The sequence below is a fragment of the Sceloporus occidentalis genome, unplaced genomic scaffold, assembly GCF_023333645.1.
Source record: "Sceloporus occidentalis isolate IW3139 unplaced genomic scaffold, rSceOcc1.0.p SCAF_8, whole genome shotgun sequence".
NCBI classification, from domain to species: domain Eukaryota; kingdom Metazoa; phylum Chordata; class Lepidosauria; order Squamata; family Phrynosomatidae; genus Sceloporus; species Sceloporus occidentalis.
The window spans coordinates 31,907,865-31,927,109 of NW_028316988.1; the positions used below are offsets into that span (position 1 = coordinate 31,907,865).

The 19,245-nt window shown below is 49.9% G+C and overlaps 2 protein-coding genes and 1 pseudogene across 8 annotated transcripts; 1 reads left to right on the forward strand and 2 right to left on the reverse strand.

The window, feature by feature from the left end:
• Positions 1-5: 5 nt before the first annotated feature.
• Positions 6-17,046, reverse strand: CCDC157 (coiled-coil domain containing 157). Of its 4 annotated transcripts, none has more exons than XM_089535896.1 (10): positions 16,900-17,046; positions 6,858-7,118; positions 5,757-5,931; positions 4,635-5,292; positions 3,618-3,808; positions 3,118-3,294; positions 2,859-3,027; positions 1,629-1,771; positions 1,459-1,538; positions 6-930 (listed from the first exon to the last, which is right to left on the reverse strand). In XM_089535896.1, the coding sequence occupies exons 2-10, from the start codon at positions 7,103-7,105 to the stop codon at positions 639-641; spliced, it is 2,133 nt and encodes a 710-aa protein (XP_089392022.1). In that variant the 5' UTR covers positions 7,106-7,118; positions 16,900-17,046; the 3' UTR covers positions 6-638. The 4 variants fall into 4 exon arrangements, with proteins under 4 accessions (XP_089392022.1, XP_089392020.1, XP_089392021.1 ...); XM_089535894.1 differs by lacking the exon at positions 16,900-17,046 and adding an exon at positions 8,676-8,746; XM_089535895.1 differs by lacking the exon at positions 16,900-17,046 and adding an exon at positions 7,431-7,505.
• SF3A1 (splicing factor 3a subunit 1) lies at positions 7,810-14,757 on the forward strand. Of its 4 annotated transcripts, none has more exons than XM_089535898.1 (10): positions 7,810-8,111; positions 8,764-8,873; positions 11,717-11,801; positions 12,086-12,165; positions 12,365-12,449; positions 12,715-12,848; positions 12,946-13,081; positions 13,177-13,346; positions 13,752-13,843; positions 13,948-14,757. In XM_089535898.1, exons 1-10 carry the CDS (start codon positions 8,049-8,051, stop codon positions 13,995-13,997), a joined length of 1,005 nt encoding a protein of 334 aa, XP_089392024.1. In that variant the 5' UTR covers positions 7,810-8,048; the 3' UTR covers positions 13,998-14,757. The 4 variants fall into 4 exon arrangements, with proteins under 4 accessions (XP_089392024.1, XP_089392026.1, XP_089392025.1 ...); XM_089535899.1 differs by lacking the exon at positions 7,810-8,111 and adding an exon at positions 10,884-10,960 and having other exon boundaries at positions 8,786-8,930; positions 11,720-11,801; XM_089535900.1 differs by lacking the exons at positions 12,086-12,165; positions 12,365-12,449.
• Positions 14,554-14,630, reverse strand: LOC149308530 (U2 spliceosomal RNA; annotated as a pseudogene).
• Positions 17,047-19,245: the final 2,199 nt, after the last annotated feature.

A 19,245-nucleotide genomic window follows, 5' to 3' on the forward strand; every position in this document is an offset into this window, starting at 1 on the left:
CCGGCTCCAGCATCCCGGACCATCGGTCAAGATGGCCGAGGCTTCTGGGAGCCGAAGTCCAAAACAACCGGAGGGCCAGAGTTTGGACATGACTGGCTTAGATACATAAATGAAGTTGCTGTTGCTGCAAAGCGGGAGTAAGGCACGTCTCCCTCTCTGAATTTACAATGCCTGAAAATACTTAATCCATATGTATTTCACTTGCCTGCATCAATTCCTGATTTCATGTGCAAGGGAAGGCAAGGCAAGCTTAAGAGGCCGGTTGCGCACTGATTTAGTCTTGACTCGGGTTTTAATGCTGGACGTTGGTCGTGTTAGTAGTACGCCCTTTTTTCGCCATTTGGTTATTGCCAGCCACTTGATTCTCACAAAGCCAAGGAACAACCTACTGGCGGCTCCTCTCCCTTAGGTTTGGTGTGGCAGTCACGGAAAACACCCCCCCAAAATCAAGAGCCTCAGAGCGTGGTTTTTGGAGCTGGGCTCATGGTCTATGAACTCAGGGGAAAGCAATAGAGGTCTGAATTGCAGGCTGCACGACCTGTGACCAATACGGCCATAGAGAGACTTGGTGTCCCCCTAAAAACACAAGACCAGCGACTTGACCAATTCTCCACTAGCTGTCCATCCTGCTGTTCTTTTTATTTCCGACGATCCTGGGTGCAGTGCGCAGAGCGAGCATGGCCCTTGGGCTGTCCTCTCGCCCTGGCGTAGGACACATCCTCGTATGCAAAGGCGAACGGCGGCAGCTTGTAGGCAGCCTCCCTTGAAGACAGCTTTGCTGAGGGGTTGCCCAGAGTCCTTTGGGAGGCGGCGGTGGTGGCGGCGATGCTGCTGACTGCGCCGTGTCCACTCTGAGCCGCGCTTCTGGCATTGGCGTGATGGGGAGGGTGCCGCATCACCACTCCCTGGATGCCGGCCACCATGGGATCCCTGCGGACAGAGCGACACCAGAAAGCAGCGTGAGCAATGTTCAGTGTAATTGAGACCCCACTTCTCTCCCAAGGCGGCTCACGATATAGATGAAATAAATACTAATCATAATTGCAGAGATTTAAATATATATTTACACTCGTCCCTCCATATTCGCTAGGGTTAGGGGCGCAAGAATATGAAAAGACTGCAGATAACAAAAAAATACCATGTTTTTACCTTGAGAGGACACATCTCTAGGTCCTCCAGGGCAACTCTATGGTCAACGTCCGACAAACACTGACCACAGAACTGCATTGGAGGAGCTACAAAGGCCTAGCAGAGTGTCCTCTCTAGGTCCTCCAGGGCAACTCTTTGGTCAACGTCCGACAGACACTGACCATAGAACTGCATTGGAGGAGCTACAAAGGCCTAGCAGAGCGTCCTCTCTAGGAATCTCTAGGTCTTTCAGTGCGACTTTCAGTCTCCTTTCTTACCCCGTCACCAAATCTTTCCTGCGTCAGAGGCACTACAAAACCATCTACTCACCCCATTGGAGAACGCGGCCCACCATTTTCGTATGGATCGTCTGCGTCAGACGTGAACCACAGCTGGGTTGGTGGCATAATCTAAAGAGAGGAGACGTTCCCGCTACATCATGTCGTCCAAGAACCAAGGGTCTCCCGCCTGGACCGCTCACTGGGACCCCCTGCACTCACCTTTGCTTCTTCCCGTAGTAGTTTGGCCTCCTCCATCTTGGCCAGGGTGGCCCGCAGCCGTGCGTTCTCCTCCTCCAGGACGCTGATCCGGATGTTGTTGGCCCGGAGCTGCTTCCCCATGTCTTCCATGACGTCCCCGGTGCCTGCAAAGCGGCGCAAGGAAGCCAGAGGTCAAGACAGGAGGACATGATACGGCATCACGCTCTCTCGCTGCAAGCCTCCCTTTCGGGGCATCCTTGGCTGCTTCGGTCCTTCCCTGGCTTCCTAAAGATCATGTTCTCATGTGCCTTCAACTAAGAGCAACCTTTCGTGTTGCAATATTGCCACCTAGCGTCCCATGTGTCAATGAGATGTCATCAGGAAAACGAATAACCCCATATAAGTAAGTAGTCTGGCTGGGAAGATAATCTTGTCAGTTTAAAGACCCTTCCCTGGTGATAACAAGAGAGAGAGGCAGGCAAGCTCCAACTGCCTGCCTGTAAGAAGAAAAGCCCTCCCTTCAGCCACCATCTTGAGGGGAGAGAGGCAGGCTAGCTCCAACTGCCTGCCTGTAAGAAGAAAAGCCCTCCCTTCAGCCACCATCTTGAGGGGAGAGAGGCAGGCAAGCTCCAACTGCCTGCCTGTAAGAAGAAAAGCCCTCCCTTCAGCCACCATCTTGAGGGGAGAGAGGCAGGCAAGCTCCAACTGCCTGCCTGTAAGAAGAAAAGCCCTCCCTTCAGCCACCATCTTGAGGGGAGAGAGGCAGGCAAGCTCCAACTGCCTGCCGGTAAGAAGAAAAGCCCTCCTTCCGACCACCATCTTGGGGAGAGAGAGGCCTGGCCTGAAAGACTAAGAGCCCTCTTCCGACCACCATCTTGAGGGGGAGAGAGGCCTGTTATGTTTGTTTGGTTGGTTTTTTTTACTTTGTATTGTACTTCCTGTTGTACACCGCTTTGATCTAATTTGGAAAAGCGGTATATAAATAAACATTATTATTATTATTATATTCGCTGGGGTATATATATATATATAAATACATATGTGTGTGTGTGTGCATGTATGCATATATATATTGTGCTTGAGGTCCTATGAATGCAGAGAGGATTAATTTTGTTTCAAGAATTGATACGACTTTCTCCCAGGATGGATTCAATGAGAGCCTTTTTTTTTGGCATATACTGGAAGCTGAGCATGACGCACCTGCACATGATGCGTGCTTACTGTATGTGCCTTGAGAGACCCAGTCCTTACCTTCAAAGTGTGCCTCCACAGGGACATGAAGGTCTGGGTACAACACCAGCAACCTCTCCCTCTTCTTTGTCTCCCGGACCAGTTCCCCTAGCTCCAAGATGGTCCTCCGCAGCTCAGAGGTGCACTGCTCCATGCGCAGCTTCTCCTGCTCCGCTTTCTCCGTCAGCCTCTGCATTGAGACAAGAGTGTGGTTAAATCCCACCTGGACACTATGCCTATGGAGGACAAGGACAAGGGTCTGCTGGTGCTGACCACTCACCTGCTGCTCCTCCAGCTGACGCTGGGTCTGCCGCCTCCCTTCCTGCATCTCCTTCATGCTCTCCATCATCAGGACATGTGCCTCTTCGCTGTTGGCCAGGCCGGCCCTCAGCCGCTCGCACTCCTGGTCCAGGTGGTCCAGCTGCTGCGTCAGGGCTCTCTGCTTGGCCCGGAGAGACTTACCGAAGCAAGAGAAAGAGAAGAGCGACTGTAGCATCCGCATGCGCAGTGATGTCCAAACTCTGGCCCTCCAGGTGTTTTGGACTCCAGCTCCCAGCATCCCAGACCATTGGCCAAGGTGGCTGGGGCTTCTGGGAGCAGAGGTCCAAAACACCTGGAGGGCCAGAGTTTGGACACCGCTGCCCCAGACATGAGCGCCTTCCTGGTGCCCTTGAGTGCAACCCCCATTGTCCCCAACCAGCGAGAAAAGGCATAAATAGAGTCGGTGAGCAGATGGAGGAAACAAAACGCAAGTCGGTCCGACAAAAGGGAGGTCCCCACCTCTTTGTGCCGGAGCACGCTCTCCACCTTGGCCTTCTCCTTGTCCAGCTCCGTCGTGGCCAGGCCCAGCTGCCTCTTGACCGCCTCCAGCTGACCAGCCAGGACCTCCAGCCGCTCCTCCCGGCTCTCCACTTCGGCCTTGTCCACCATCTTCGTGCGCATCTCCTGCAGCAGATCCCCTTTGGCCTGCTCTGTGGAAGGCATGGCGGTTTAGGAGAGGACCAGGAGGAGGACCCTTGGCACATGGCCCACCGTTCCTGCGCACCACTCGATGTTGTTAGACTATAAGCCCCAGCAGGCTTCGCCAATCGCTTTGCTGGCCTGGGTTGGCAGAAGCTGCAACTCGGCAACCGTCTGTGCAATGCCCACCTTGGCATAGGACCACTCAGAGGAACTGTGCAGCCCTCCTACTGCAACTCCCAGCATTCCTTGCCATCGTTTCCGCTGGATAAGGCTATGGATGCTGCCGCCCAACAAGACTAAGAGGGCTGCCAGGTTCCCACTTCAGTTGCCCAATAAAGCCAAAGTCCCTTGTGTATGCCAAGGTGAAATGTTAAGGGGAAAGGAACATGTCTTTGCTCCACAATGACATCTCCTTGCTTAGCCCCAGAGGGAGAAGGATCAAAATACGGACCACCCTCTACCAAGATGGCGGCTTGTAACTGTGAGAACATCATGCACCGGGAAGGATTTTGCATCTCGAAGTACGCAGCGGACATGGCGCCTTTCCTTGTCCTTACCCAGCTCTTGGATTGTGGCTCCCTGCGACCAGAGCTTCTCTTTCAAGGTGGAGACTGTCTCCTCCAGGGAAGCAGCCTCTGCAAGAACCCAAGAGGTACATAGCTACCAAAGTGGGGAACACAGAAGGTGGAAACTGGTGGCCCATGGGTGCTGTAGGTCTCCAGTTCTCATCAACCCAGCCACCTTGGCCCAGGTGTCCAGACAGCTGTCTGGAAGAGGGAGGATTCAAAGACATAGCAGTGGATTATACTGTGCAAAGTGAGAGGCTCTACTCACTGTCCTGGAGGTCCTCCTTCTCCTTCTCCAGCTGTGCCACCGTCTGCAGGATCTCCTGGTGCCTCTGCTCAAACAGCAGCCCTGCCTGCTTCCTATGTTCCTCCTGCGCCTCCTTCTCCTTCTGGAGACGGCCTTCGAAGGCCTCGATCCGCCTCCTCATCTCCTCCTCCTGCTCTCGGGACGCTTCCAGCTCCTCCTTCAAAGGGCCGATGAGCTCCGTCAGCGTCCGGAGGTGTTTGCGGATCCGGGAGAGGTCCTTGTTCTGCTCGGAGGCCCAGTAGCTGATGTCCATGGCAGTCAGGGGTCTGTGTTCCAGGGTCTCCCCCAGCGTCCCCAGGAACCTGTCCAGAGACGACGGGAGATTCTGGCTGGCGCAGATGCCGACAATGGCGTGGCTCGCTTCCCGGAGGCTGAGCTGGGCCTTCTCGCAGGTGTCGCAAGGCGCCGGGGAAGGTCCAGGGGTGGACTTGGCCTCGTAGCGGTCAGTACGGTCACCGCGGAGCAGCCCACTGCCGGCGGATGAGGCCAGCGAGGAAGCCTGGAGACCCAGTATGGTCACATCTGACTCCGAACGCTCGGAGCAAGAGCTTTTCACGCGCATATCCTCTGTCCAGGATGCTTGAGGCGGGTTGGGAGCTCTGCCTTGGCGGCCCTTTTTCTAGGCGTGGAAGAATAAAAGGTGGTGTCAGCTTCCCAGTTTTGAACTGGGTCACAATGGGATGGGAAGGGAGGAAGGCGAACCTCCGTTCGGACGTTCCTTTGAGGCTGAAAGAGTGGGACTTGCCCAGGGTCGTCTGTGGGTCTCATGGCTGCTTACCTTGGGGTTTTTAATCCCTCACCTTTGTATGGTATATTTGTGGATCGTCCCCACACCTTGCCATAAAAACCCAAAGAAGGGAGAAACCTTACACTTCTCTGTGCAGGAACAGGGGAAAGCCTATTGGGGAAGGAAGACATGCCAAAGCAGGGCCCTGAAACTGTTGTTGTGGGACAACTTTGTCATTAATTTGCGGAGGAAGGCCATATTAATTTGGGGTTCAGAGCTGCGCCCTCCTATCCTAGCATTGTGGGGTCAGCTCCATGTGCAAAAGACGCCTCCTTTCCTCAAGCTCCTTTCCTCACCTCCTTCACCAGCTGCTGGTAGAGAGCGCCCAGTTTCACCATGCTCTCCCAGTACGTCCGCGCCGCCATCCCAATCGACATGGAAGGCCCTGTTGCGGCGGATGATGGTGACGTGGCTTCCTCATGGACCAAGCTCCCTGTGTACGCTGTGAAGCTCTGGAGCAACAGCAGCAACCTTTGTTGAGACAGAAAGGAAAGACCATCAACAATAAATGTGCCATAATAGGACCAGAAAGGGGGAAACGATCCTATAAGCAAGACACAAAGATTTGAGGAATGAATTACAAAGTGAACCTCCCTTGTCCAAAATGCTTGGGATATGTTCGGGATTTGGGGTTTTGTTTCGTTTTTTTGTTTGTTTGTTTATTGGCTTGGGAACATTTGCAAATATGTATTGAGAGATATTGGAGATGGGACCCAAGTCTAAAATGTGAAATTCATGCTCAACCATAGCCTGAAATTCAGTAATTCAGACTTATGTTATACCTTATAAAATACCTCTCTAGGAATCTCTAGGTCCTCCAGTGCAACTCTATGGTCAATGTCCGACAGACACTGGCCATAGAACTGCCCTGGAGGAGCTACAAAGGCCTAGTAGAGTGTCCTCTCTAGGAATCTCTAGGTCCTCCAATGCAGCTCTGTGGTCAACGTTAACTCAAAAGTTGCACAGAAAGACCTAGAGATTCCTAGAGAGGGCACTCGACCAGGCATTTTTGCTCCTCCCGAGCAACTCTATGGTCAGTGTCTGTCTGACATTGACCACAGAGTTGCCCTGGAAGACCTAGAGATTCCTAGAGGGGTACTCTTACTAGGCTTTTGTAGCTCCTCTGGCTCATTTCTATGGTCAGTGTCTGTTCGATATTGACCACAGAGTTGCACTGGAGGACCTCCAGATTCCTAGCGAGGACACTCCATTAGGCCTTTGTAGCTCCTCCGGCACAACTCTATGGTCGATGTCTAGCAAATGTTGACCATAGAGTTGCACTGGAGGACTTAGAGAGTCCTAGATGTTCTCTCAGTGTTGCAGTTTTTCCACATTCACGGGGGCCTTGCGCCCCTGACCCCAGCAAATACGGAGGGACCGAGTGTATTTCTTTTCACCTGTCGATGATGAGCTCCAGGAGGACGATGTGGGAACACGTGGTGAGTTCAGGGTCATCCTCTGCAAAACTGTAGCGCTCCAGCAAAGACACCAAATCCAGGTCGCAGGAGGCCTTGTCCGGGAACTTCCAGGAAGGGTAGCGCACGGCGCCGGCTTGGGAGAAGACGGTCACCACCATGCCCTGCAGGTCGATTATGTCTTCCTGCAGGCTTTCCATGCGCTCCTGGTCAACCGCCAAACCCAACATGGCGGAGATGTTCCTGCGAAAAGAGGGAAGGCATGGTGAGCCACAGGCGGCAGGAAAGAGACACCTATGCACAGCCTCTAAGTGGCACTATGCATCATCCGCCATGATCTCTTTGGGGACAATGCGTATCAAACTATGCAGGAGACTTTGAGTGTGGAGTGGCCCATTAAAGTGCTTTTTGAAATGCAGTACAAGAGGATCCATTGTTTTTTGCATTGTGTTTAGTAGACACTCAAGGAGGCACTCTGCCCATGCTCAGAGGCACCCTAAACAGAGAGTGGAAGAAGGGAGGGTACTGGTGCCCAAGGTGCAAAGCCCAACACACCTGCCCCAAAAAATCACCGCCAGCAGGCTTCCCCTCGCCCGCTAGGCCTCTGCTGCCATGGCAACGGGGAAAGCTCTACGGGCCCCGCCCCCTTTCACGCTAGGAGGCGTGGTTATTCTCCCTCCGACTAATAGCTTTGAGGAGGTGTGGCTCTTGTATGGTAAATTCCTCCCTCCTTGAGCGTCATTAAGGGGGCGTGGTTATCCTTCCTCAGTCTACATAATGAGGAGGCGTGGCTCTTGTGTCGCATGCTCCTCCATTATTCTGACGTCACCAGATTTCGTGACTATCCTTCTTCTGTCTTAAAGAGGCGTGGCTCCAATGTGGTAAACCACTCCCTCCTTGAACGTCATCAGGAGGCGTGATTACCCTTCCTCAATCTAATAGAGTATATAAAGAGACGTGGCTCTTGTGTGTTAACTCCACCCATCAGGGGGCGTGATTATCCATCCCCAGTCTAACAGCATCGAGGGGGCGCGGCTCCCGTCACGCAGGCACCGCCCTCTTTTTTGGGCGGGGCGCGTGCCCTCTGGATGTCATCAAAGGGGCGTGGCCCTCTCCTTGCCTGCGCGCGCATCCTGCCTGACGGGGCCGCCATTTTGCCGACGTTTTAAGACAATGCCGGCTGGCCCCGTCCAGGCCATGGCTCCCGCCCAGGCGGCCCCTCCTGAGGCGAAGCAGGTAGGACCCCCTCAGGAGAAGAAGGCCTTCAGGGATACCAGTGGGTTTGGACTTCGGCTCCCAGAATTCCAGGCCATTGGCCGACGTAGCTGAGGCTTCTGGGAGATGAAGTCCAAATATCTCTTAAAAGGTCACCGTTTGAGAAAGTGCCTCTCTAGGAATCTCCAGGTCCTCTAGTGCAGCTCTGTGGTCAACATCTGCTGGAAGATGTCGCTGGAGGAGCTACAAATGCCTCTCTAGGAATCTCTAGATCCTCCAGTGCAACTGTGGTCTGCATCTGCCAGACATTGACCATAGAGTTTCGCTGGAGGAGCTACCAATGCCTAGTGGACTGTCCTCTCTAGGAATCTAGGTCCTCCAATGCAACTCTGTGGTCAATTTGTGGCAGAGTTGAGTTGGAGGACCTACAGATTCCTAGAGAGGACAAATTAATCACATCTGGAAAACTCAGAGCCGCAAATACAGAAAGCCAACACTTTAGCATCAGGTTTCACCATCTCTTGCAATTGCGCCGAAACCTTTTGCATAAAAGACTGCACTCTAAGGCAACACTTGCATCTATACCTTGTAGAAAGCGAATTGGAAATGTTTCCTTGGTCTCCATTGTTGTTGTTGTTGTTTTCAACCTTTCGTGTATTAACTCTTCCTGTAGCCAGAAGATGAACCGAAGGAAGAAGCGGCGCCCACCAAACCCGTCGTTGGGATCATTTACCCTCCGCCTGAGGTCAGGAATATCGTGGACAAGACGGCCAGTTTCGTCGCCAGATGAGTCTGATTACTTGTGATGCTGAGAGCGTCCCTGTCTTTCCCTACACAAGGGTCATTCCAATTATTATTACTATTATTATTAACCTTTATTTATGAAGCGCTGTAAATTTACACAGAGCTGTACATACAATCTTTTAATTAGACGGTTCCCTGCCCTCAGGCTTACAATCTAAGAAGACATGACACAGAAGGAGAAGGGAGTGGTGGAGGGAAAGGGTAAGAGGTCCAGCAGTTCCTCTCTACCTCCAAGGCCTGGACCAAGGCAGATGGACTGGAGGGAGGGCTTGGCTTCATAATGGATGGTTAATCTTCTTCCAGGGAAAATACATACTCTCAAGTAGGATAATACATATACAGTACATAGCAATACAGGAAATGGTTTGATAAACAGGCACCAAAAGAGCATCAGATAGTAAGCGACAATTATGCAATGCCTGGGAAGGCTTCTCTGAACAGGATGGTTTTCAACTCCGTTTTGAAGCTGGTTAAAGAAGTGATGGCTCTTGCTTGTGGGGGAAGAAGGTTCCAGGAGTGAGGGGCAGCGAGTGAAAAGGGGCGAATCCAGGATGGGGCAGAATAAATCCTGGGCTGACACAGCAGACCTTGACCATGCAGGAATACAAAGGATCCTAGAGTCAGAAGGGACTACTAAGGGCCATATAGCCCAACCCTCCTTCTGCCATGCAGGAATACATAGGATCCTAGAGTCGGAAAGGGCTGCTACGGGCCATATAGTCCAATCTCTTCTTCTTCCATGCAGGAATACATAGGATCCTAGAGTCGGAAAGGGCTACTAAGTGCCATATAGTCCAACCCTCCTTATGCCATGCAGGAATACATAGGATCCTAGAGTCAGAAGGGACTACTAAGGGCCATATAGTCCAACCCTCCTTCTGCCATGAAGGAATACATCGGATCCTAGAGTCAGAAGGGACTACTAAGGGCCATATAGTCCAACCCTCCTTCTGCTATGCAGGAATACATAGGATCCTTGAGTCGGAAAGGGCTACTAAGGGCCATATAGTCCAATCTCTTCTTCTGCCATGCAGGAATACATAGGATCCTAGAGTCAGAAGGAACTGCTAAGAGCCATAGAGTCCAACCCTCTTCTGCCATGCAGGAATACATAGGATCCTAAAGTTGGAAATGGCTACTAAGGGCCATATAGTCCGACCCTCCTGCCATGCAGGAATACATAGGATCCTAGAGTCAGAAGGGACTACTAAGGGCCATATAGTCCAACCCTCCTTCTGCCATGCAGGAATACATTGGATCCTAGAGTCAGAAGGGACTTCTAAGGGCCATCCAGTGTAACCCTCATCTGCCATGCAGGAACTCTCAGTCAAGGGATGGCTGTTGTAACCCTGAAGTAATGGCTGGGCGCTTATGGAAACCCATGGCTTTCCATAGGGACACCCTTGTGGTACCCTCAGTCTGGAGCAGCCTTCTGGACCCAGAAGGATGCTCTCAAAGGGTCACATTCATGAATAATAATAATTATTATTATTATTATTATTATTTAATAATAATTATTATTATTATTATTTAATAATAATAATAAGAAGAAGAAGAAGAATTTTATTTGTACCCCACTTTTCTGTTGCCAAACTAACGTTTCCTGGCTCCATTTCACATCTATGAAGCTAGTAAGCGCTGAGAAGGAAGGCATACTTCAGAGAAATGGCGTAAATAACATTCACTCTTTAAGGGTAAGGAATGTAATAGTTATTACACACACACACACACACTGTAGGTCCGCCAGTGCAACTCTGCGGTTAAAGTCCGGCAGAAACTGACTATAGAGTTGCACTGGACGAGCTACAAATCCCTAGTAGAGATTCCTCTCTAGGAATCTCTAGGTCTTTCAGTGCCACCTTTAGTTAAAGTTGACCATAGAGTTGTGCCGGAGGACCTTGATATTCCTAGAGAGAACATATTAATCAAGTCCGCGAATATCAAAGCTGCAAATATGGAGGAATGAGTGTGTGTGCCACTTACTTTTAGGATTCCTATGACTGCGCCACGGACGACAAGAAACATAGAGAGAAGAAGGAACATCGCCCTCAGTCCAGTTTGGGCAGGTACTCTGGGGGCAATTAGCATTAACAACAAGGGAGGGATGGCTGTTGTAAACCTGGAGTAATGTCCGGGCACTTCTGGAAGGAGTGCACTCCTCCGAAGTCCGTAGGGATGCCCTTGTGGCGCCCTCAGTGCGCTCTCTGGGCCATCCTTCTGGCCCCAGAGGGATGCTCTCAAGGGGTCACATTTCATGAACTTTAATAATAATAATAGTAATAATAATAATAATAATAATGTCATGCCTCCAGAGCATCTTTGATGCTCTTGAGACATATATTTAGTTAAGATTATAATAGGTTTTCTATGTATTAGTTTAGGAGGGGAAATAAAGATCTACAGCTTTAAGAAAGACCAGGATTGTGGGAAATCCCAGGGTCTTATGCTGTCTCCCTCTAGCTAGTCTTAGTGTGTAGTAAGATTTCAGCCAAGTCAGACCTGGAGAGAGTATTTTCCTTTGACGAAAAGATAAGTCCACAAAAGAAGAAAGATAGTCTCAGAAGAAGAAAGATAGAATCCACCAAGAAGAGAGCAAGGTATTTAGGAAGGACTATTGAGAAAAAGGAGATCAAGTTTTGTGTTTTTTGTGTTATAACCAGTAAAGCTTTTGGAAACGTAAGAAATTTGTGGACAAGTCTTTTGTTCTGGCTGTGTTCCCGAGAGCCAGAGGCCTTACTACACCCAAAGTCCATAGCATTGCTCTTGGGACAAAACAAATAATAATAATAACTTTATACCCCAAACTTTTCTTGCTGCCATTTCAGATTTCCGGAGCTGCCAAGCCCCTGCACTGAGGAGGAGGACATCACTTCAAGGATTGGCAGCGCAAAGATGCACCCTTTCTCAGTAAGGAATTATATATATATATATGCGCGCACATACACACACACATATACACACAGTGGGACCTTGTTATCCGTCAAGGTTTGGTTCCAGGATAACAAACTCCATGGATGCTCAAGTCCTGGCGCACTCCTATGGTCAGTGTCTGTCGGACGCTGGCCACAGAGTTGCCCTGGAGGACCTAGAGATGCCTAGAGAGGCGTCCTCTCAGACGAAAACATGCTGCTTTTGCTCTTGAGAGTCTTGATGGCTTCCACCTGTCTCCTCCCCGCGCCATTTGTTTTTAGGCTACCAAAGACTGGGCTGCGCATAACGAGAAGCGTAGTGCAGCGAAGGATGAATTTCGGCCCCAGTCTGCATTCGCCAGGTACGAAAGGGTGGCATGGCGGCTGTTAATGCGCCGTGTGTCCGAGGAACACCTGGGTGCTTCCTATGGAAGGAGCGCACTCTTCCGCAGCCCATAGTCTTCCATAGGGATGCCATTGTGATACCCTCAGTGGGCTCTCTGGAGCAGCCTTATGGATACTCCCAAGGGGTCTCATGCGCTCTTCCTGCCGCCATTTCAGACTCCAGGGCCCGCCAAGCCCTTGCACTGAGGAGGAAGAGGGTGCCTTCTTGAAGTTCGGGATCAACCAGATCAACTTGAATCCGGTAAGGAAAAAATCTGGCTGACCCACGGAAGAGTAACCAACATGGACATGGATCCATGCGGTCAATGCAGCAAAAAAGGATCCCAAAACGTTCATCCTACGTTTTGGCCTCCTGACCAGGAGGAGCAGAGCGCATGAACGGCACCTCTTCCATCACGATAAAGTCAATGCGCACCTATTGCTCAGCAATCTGTTGTGTAGATGGCATTATTTGTTTGTTTGTTTGTTTACCTAATTTCCTCCCTCTCTTCTTCTCCCCCAAATAGAAGAAGACATCTCTCCATCACCTATGTGAAAGGTTCGGCCATCTTGGCCCTTTGGCGGTGGAAAAGATCGCCGACACCGTGGCCAAAAACCACCTGGAGCTCCTTCTGAACCATTACCTGGAGTCGCCGTTAAGGTAGGCACCATGGGTTCATATATTCCCCCACGCATCCCTTGGCGCATTTTTTCTGTCGCTGGAAGGACACACAAAGACTCCGTTTTTCTCTCAACAGCGCCTGCGAGAAGATGATGCGCGGCGTCCTCTTCTCCTCACTCTGCAGCCTGGAGCACACGTTATTCTTTTTTCTGGACACGGTTAACAACTCCTCTCAGAAAGCGCAACAGAAGGAAGACTACATCGTCAGGAAGGTACCGGGGGGGGATGTCTTTCCTTCCGACCCGCGCATCTGGTCCTTTGGGAGAGTCGTCCTCCGACTGACGCCAGGGTCTCCGTCTCGACGCAGGCGAAGGCACTCAAGGCACTGGGGCTCCTTGTGACGGACGTGGTGGACAACACAACACTCAGGAAATGGATGGCGTTAGTGTCCAACACATTGCTATACGTCGTGGTGCTTTTTGGATCCAGGCTCCACAACGAGGACCACCAGAAGCTGAAGGACCACATGTCCATGCAGTAAGTGGCGCTACAAGGCTGAGGGCTGAATGGCTGGCGAAGTGCGCTGGATATGGCTGCATGGACCTCTCCTCTACCTGATGTCCAGATAGATGGACCTCTCCCTCCTTCTCTGTCCTGTTGTCCAGATAGATGGACCTCTCCCTCCTTCTCTGTCCTGATGTCCAGATAGATGGACCTTTCCTTCCTTCTCTGTCCTGATGTCCAGATAGATGGGCCTCTCCCTCCTTCTCTGTCCTGATGTCCAGATAGATGGACCTCTCCCTCCTTCTCTGTCCTGATGTCCAGATAGATGGACCTCTCCCTCCTTCTCTGTCCTGATGTCCAGATAGATGGGCTTCTCCGTCCTTCTCTGTCCTGATGTCCAGATAGATGGGCCTCTCCGTCGTTTTTTTTTCTCCGCAGGGAGCTAATTGACATCATCAAGGTCTTGCTGGCGAGGTCCATGCCGAAAATGAGCTCCGTGATCCAGACCATCCTTGACGGCGCTCAATGTGGTGAGTATGGGTCCCCTCTGCTTCCTTTCTCTACTTCTAAGAGGCAGAAGTCTAGACACAGCATCATTTCAGAAACATCTCTGGTTTGCCTGTTCTTTTCCCAGGGATGCTGTGCCAATGCTCTGGCTGCAACAAAGCGCCAACTGACCTTTAAGGACTATTAACCCAGGCAGAAGAGGATGGCGGCCCAATGCTACTACTATTGCTACTAGTACTCTGCAGGGAGCCCTAGAAGGAGCTCCATGATGCTGGAGACCCAAGGAGGAGGAATAGGAAGAGACCTGGGAGTAGTAGAGCCATAGTAGGGGCAATGACCTGTCCACCTCCTGGTCCCAAATCCTTCCCTGGGCCTTCTCCTCTTTGCTGACCATCGGACAACTGGCCTGAGAAACGGACAGAGGGGACAGAGCAGTAGTACTAGTTGTAGTATTCCGCTTTCATCATCATCATTTATTATTTGTAGTAATATTATTATTCATCTTTTGTTATTACTATTAAGCTACTATCATTAGTAGTTATTATTATTATTTCTAGTAATATATTATTATTGCTATTCATCTTATTTTTACTAAGCTACTAATAGTAGCTTTTTGAGCTGTTATTATTTATTTATTTCTAGCTAATATTTTGATTATTCATCTTTTATTATTAAGCTAATATTGTCAGCAGTATTTATTATTATAATAATTGTTATTATCATTGTTTATTTGTAGTAGTATATTATTCTTCATATTATATTATTATTAAGATACTACACTTGATCTTAGCCAAAAGGCCGAGAAGTGATTATATTATTATTAAGCTATTATTATTATTTATTTGTAGTAATATATTATCATAATAATAAATTTATTATTGTAATATTTTTGTATTGTTAATCTATTATAATGATAATATTATTTATCTTTATTAATATCAGAATGGAATATTGTATATTTGTATTTATTATTATTTTGTATTTATTATTATTCTGACTTGTACATCTAAATAAATAAGTCTGTTTTCTATCTTTATCATTTGGTGTCTCTTTGGAGTCTTTTTTTTTGGAGGGAAGCAGAATAGTCCATTAATAAAAAGTCCCCTATATCTCTAAGATAATCCCTATATATATATATATGGAATGTTCTCTCTCTCTATATATATATCTCAAAATACCTCAGAATAGAACATTCCATGAGGACCTATAGAAATAGGAGCTGAGGTCCAAAACACCTGGAGGACCAGAGTTTGGACACCGCTGCCCCAGACATGAGCGCCTTCCTGGTGCCCTTGAGTGCAACCCCCATTGTCCCCAACCAGCGAGAAAAGGCATAAATAGAGTCGGTGAGCAGATGGAGGAAACAAAACGCAAGTCGGCCCGACAAAAGGGAGGTCCCCACCTCTTTGTGCCGGAGCACGCTCTCCACCTTGGCCTTCTCCTTGTCCAGCTCCGTCGTGGCCAGGCCCAGCTGCCTCTTGACTGCCTCCAGCTGACCAGCCAGGACCTCCAGCCGCTCCTCCCGGCTCTCCACTTCGGCCTTGTCCACCATCTTCGTGCGCATCTCCTGCAGCAGATCCCCTTTGGCCTGCTCTGTGGAAGGCAACGCTCCGGCCGCAACAAAGCGCCAACTGACCTTTAAGGACTATTAACCCAAGCAGAAGAGGATGGCGACCCAATGTTACTACTACTACTGCTACTAGTACTCTGCAGGGAGCCCCAGAAGGAGCTCCATGATGCTGGAGACCCAAGGAAGAGGAAGAGACCTGGGAGTAGTAGAGCCAAAGTAGGGGCAATGAGCTGTCCACCTCCTGGTCCCAAATCCTTCCTTGGGCCTTCTCCTCTTTGCTGACCATCGGACGACTGGCCTGAGGAATGGACAGAGGAGACGGAGCAGTATTACTAGTTGTAGTATTCCGCTATCATCATCATCATTTATTATTTGTAGTAATATTATTATTCATCTTTTGTTGAATGAATGAATGAAAATTTATTTCTAGACTGCTATTCCTTGCAGATCACAGCGGTTTACAAAAAGCACCATCAAAAGACAATACAAAGTGACAACCCATAGCCCAACAATGCAAAAACCCACCCATACCATTTAAAAACAATACAAAAAAATCTAAAAACATTCCATACAATCATTCAATCTAAAAACTAATTAAAACTCGTATAACAAATTAGCTGGATTGAACAGAATGCACAGGGGAGAGAATGATAACATCAAGGCACATGGGGGAAGGCTTGACGGAAAAGAAAGGTCTTCAGATTCTTCCTAAAAAGATATAGAGAGGTTGCTGAGCGGAGCTCGTCAGGCAAAGAGTTCCAGGTCTGAGCGGCCATGATGGAAAATGCCCTTTTATTATTAAGCAAATATTATCAGCAGTATTTATTATTATAATTAAGTTATCATCATTGTTTATTTGTAGTAGTAGATTATTATTCATATTATATTATTATTAAGCTATTATTATTATTATTTATTTGTAGTAATATATAATAATAATAAATTTATTGTTGTAATATTTTTGTATTATTAATCTATTACAATATTATTTATCTTTATTAATATCAGAATGGAATATTGTATATTTGTATTTATTATTATTTTGTATTTATTATCATTCTGACTTGTACATCTAAATAAATAAATCTGTTTTCTATCTTTATAATTTGGTGTCTCTTTGGAGTCTTTTTTTTGGAGGGAAGCAGAATAGTCCATTAATAAAAAGTCCCCTATATCTTCAAGATAATCCCTATATATATATATAATCCCTATATGTGTGTGTGTATTATCTTGGATATATATATATATATATATATATATATAATCCCTGTGTGTGTGTGTGTGTGTGTGTGTATTATCTTGGATATATATATATATATATATATATATACATACATACATACAGTGGGTCCTTGTTATACGTGGGGGATCCGTTCCGGACCCCCCCACGTATAACAAAATCCGCGTATGCTCAAGTCCCACGCGCGCTGCCATTAGGACAAAAGTTCCTTCTCCCTCCCCTCCCTCGCTTCCCTCCTCCCTTCCCTCCCTGCCCTTCCCCTTACTTACCTTCTCGGCGCAGCGGCTTGGCCTCCGCCGCTGCGGGGGAAGCCGGGTGGCAGCGGTGGCGGCGGAGGCCAAGCTTCGGCTTCCTTGCCGCCGCCGTGCAAGGGCGCAATGGCGGTGCTGGAGACCTCTTGGCCCCCAACAGCACCGCCACCGGGCCTTTGCCACAGCGGCAGCGAGGGAGGAGGGCTGCCGCGCCGGAGGCCTTTAAGGCCTCCCGCGCCGGCACCCGGCCTCCTCCAGGCCGCTGCCGCTGCGGAAGGGGCGGGTATCAGTGCTGGAGGCCAAGAGGCCCCAGCACCGATACCTGGCCCTTCCGTGGCCACGGAGGCCTGGAGGAGGCCGGGTGTGGGTGCTGGAGGCCTCGCAGGCCTCTGCTGCTGCTGCCCTCCACACCTCCTCTTCCTCACCTCCGCGCCCAAAAAAAGGCACGGAGGTGGGGAAAAGGAGGCGCGGAGGGCAGCAGCGCCGGAGGCCTGCAAGGCCTCCAGCACCCACACCCAGGCTCCTCCAGGCCTCCGCGGCCAAGGAAGGGGCGGGTGTCAGTGCTGGGGCCTCTTGGCCGCCAGCACCAACACTCGCCCCTTCCGCAGCGGCGGCAGCCTGGAGGAGGCCGGATGCTGGCGCGGGAGGCCTTAAAGGCCTCCGGTGCGGCAGCCCTCCTCCCTCGCTGCCACTGTGGCAAAGGCCCGGTGGCGGTGCTGTTGGGGGCCAAGAGGCCTCTAGCACCCCATCGCGCCCTTGCACGGCGGCGGCAAGGAAGCCGAGGCTTGGCCTCCACCGCCACCGCTGCCACCCGGCTTCCCCCGCAGCAGCGGCGGCGGAGGCCAAGCCGCTGTGCCAAGAAGGTAAGTAAGGAGAAGGGAAGGGAGGGAGGCGAGGAGGGAAGGGAAGGGAGGGAGGAGAAGGACATTGTCCCCAAAGGCGGCGCATGTGCACGTGGGCCGCCATTGGGGACAATTTCCCAATTTGCCATCCACGGATGCTCAAATCCGCGGATGGCAAATCCGCGTATAAGGAGGGCCGACTGTATATACATGGAATGTTCTGAGGTATTTTGATATATATATATATATATATATATATATCAAAATACCTCAGAATAGAACATTCCATGAGAATAGGGATGCCATAACCCGGTGGCCCCCATGACAAACCCGCTTTTGGGGGGCCCCTCCCGGTCCCGGTCCGGTTTGGCTCCTAGCCCCTGGTTCGAGCTTCCCCTGCCTCCTCCCCACCGTCCTGCCCGCGGCTGTGTGCCACTCTCCCCACCTGGCGCACTGGCGTAGCCTAGAGAGCAGCTCTTCAAAACATCTGCCACTCAGAGCTATTGGCCAGCCCACTTGGTATATAAACCTTGCAAGAGGCATTACTTTCCAGGTTACAGTGAGAAAAGAAAAAAAGGCCATAAATCATTCATGTTGACTGGGAGTTTAATTGCCTCATCTTTTAAATGTCTACTGCGTCAGTATTCTTGTAATTCTTTATCACAGGATCGTTTTTGAGGCCCTAAACACCTTTACTTGTAATATGCAAATTTCTCCCGAAGCTGACCAATGGGAAAGAAGCAATCAGCCCTCCATTTGGGTTGGTTTTCAATGGCTTGGTATAGGAAGAGCTTTTGCCTTGCTTGTAAATAGGAAGGGCTTTGGGGTAGCAAAAGGCTGCAGAAATAGTTTGACCCCCCCTTAAACATCCATGGCTCAGTGCTATAGGATTCTGGGAATTGTAGTTTCTTGTGGCACCAGAGCTCTTTTGACAAAAGGAGGCTGAATGGTCCACAGAGGAGGCGTTGCCTGGGGGCAGAGCGGTGGAAGAGAGAAAGCTGCGATGATGAGGAAAAGCAGGGGCTCCTCCACATGGTCCTGGCACTTCCCTTGGCTCCCTCCCTCCTCCTCCTCCTCCTCCTCTCAGAGTAGCCACAGCCTGAGCTGCTCATTCACACTCCCTGGCTTTTCTCTCCCCCCCCCCCCACTCTGCACTTTTAGACTCCTTTAACTGCCAAAGCTCAGTGCTCTGGAATTCTGGTGCCTGTGAGGCATTTAGCCTTCTCTGTCAGAGAGCTCTGGTGCCACAATCAACTACAATTCCCAGGATTCCATAGCACTGAGCCCTGGCAGTCCAAGCAGTGTGTTTTGGACACAGAGATCCTCCAAATGAATCCAGTCCCTAGCTTTTATATCTCTCTCAGACACTGCAAGAATAATAATCCTGGGAACGCTAGTGTTTGGGAGACATTGAGACTTCTCTGTCTGATGGCTCTGAGGCCACAATAGACTACAATTCCCAGGATTCCCCAGCACTGAGCAGTCTCAAACTGGACCATTTCCTCAGTGTGGATGCACCTGG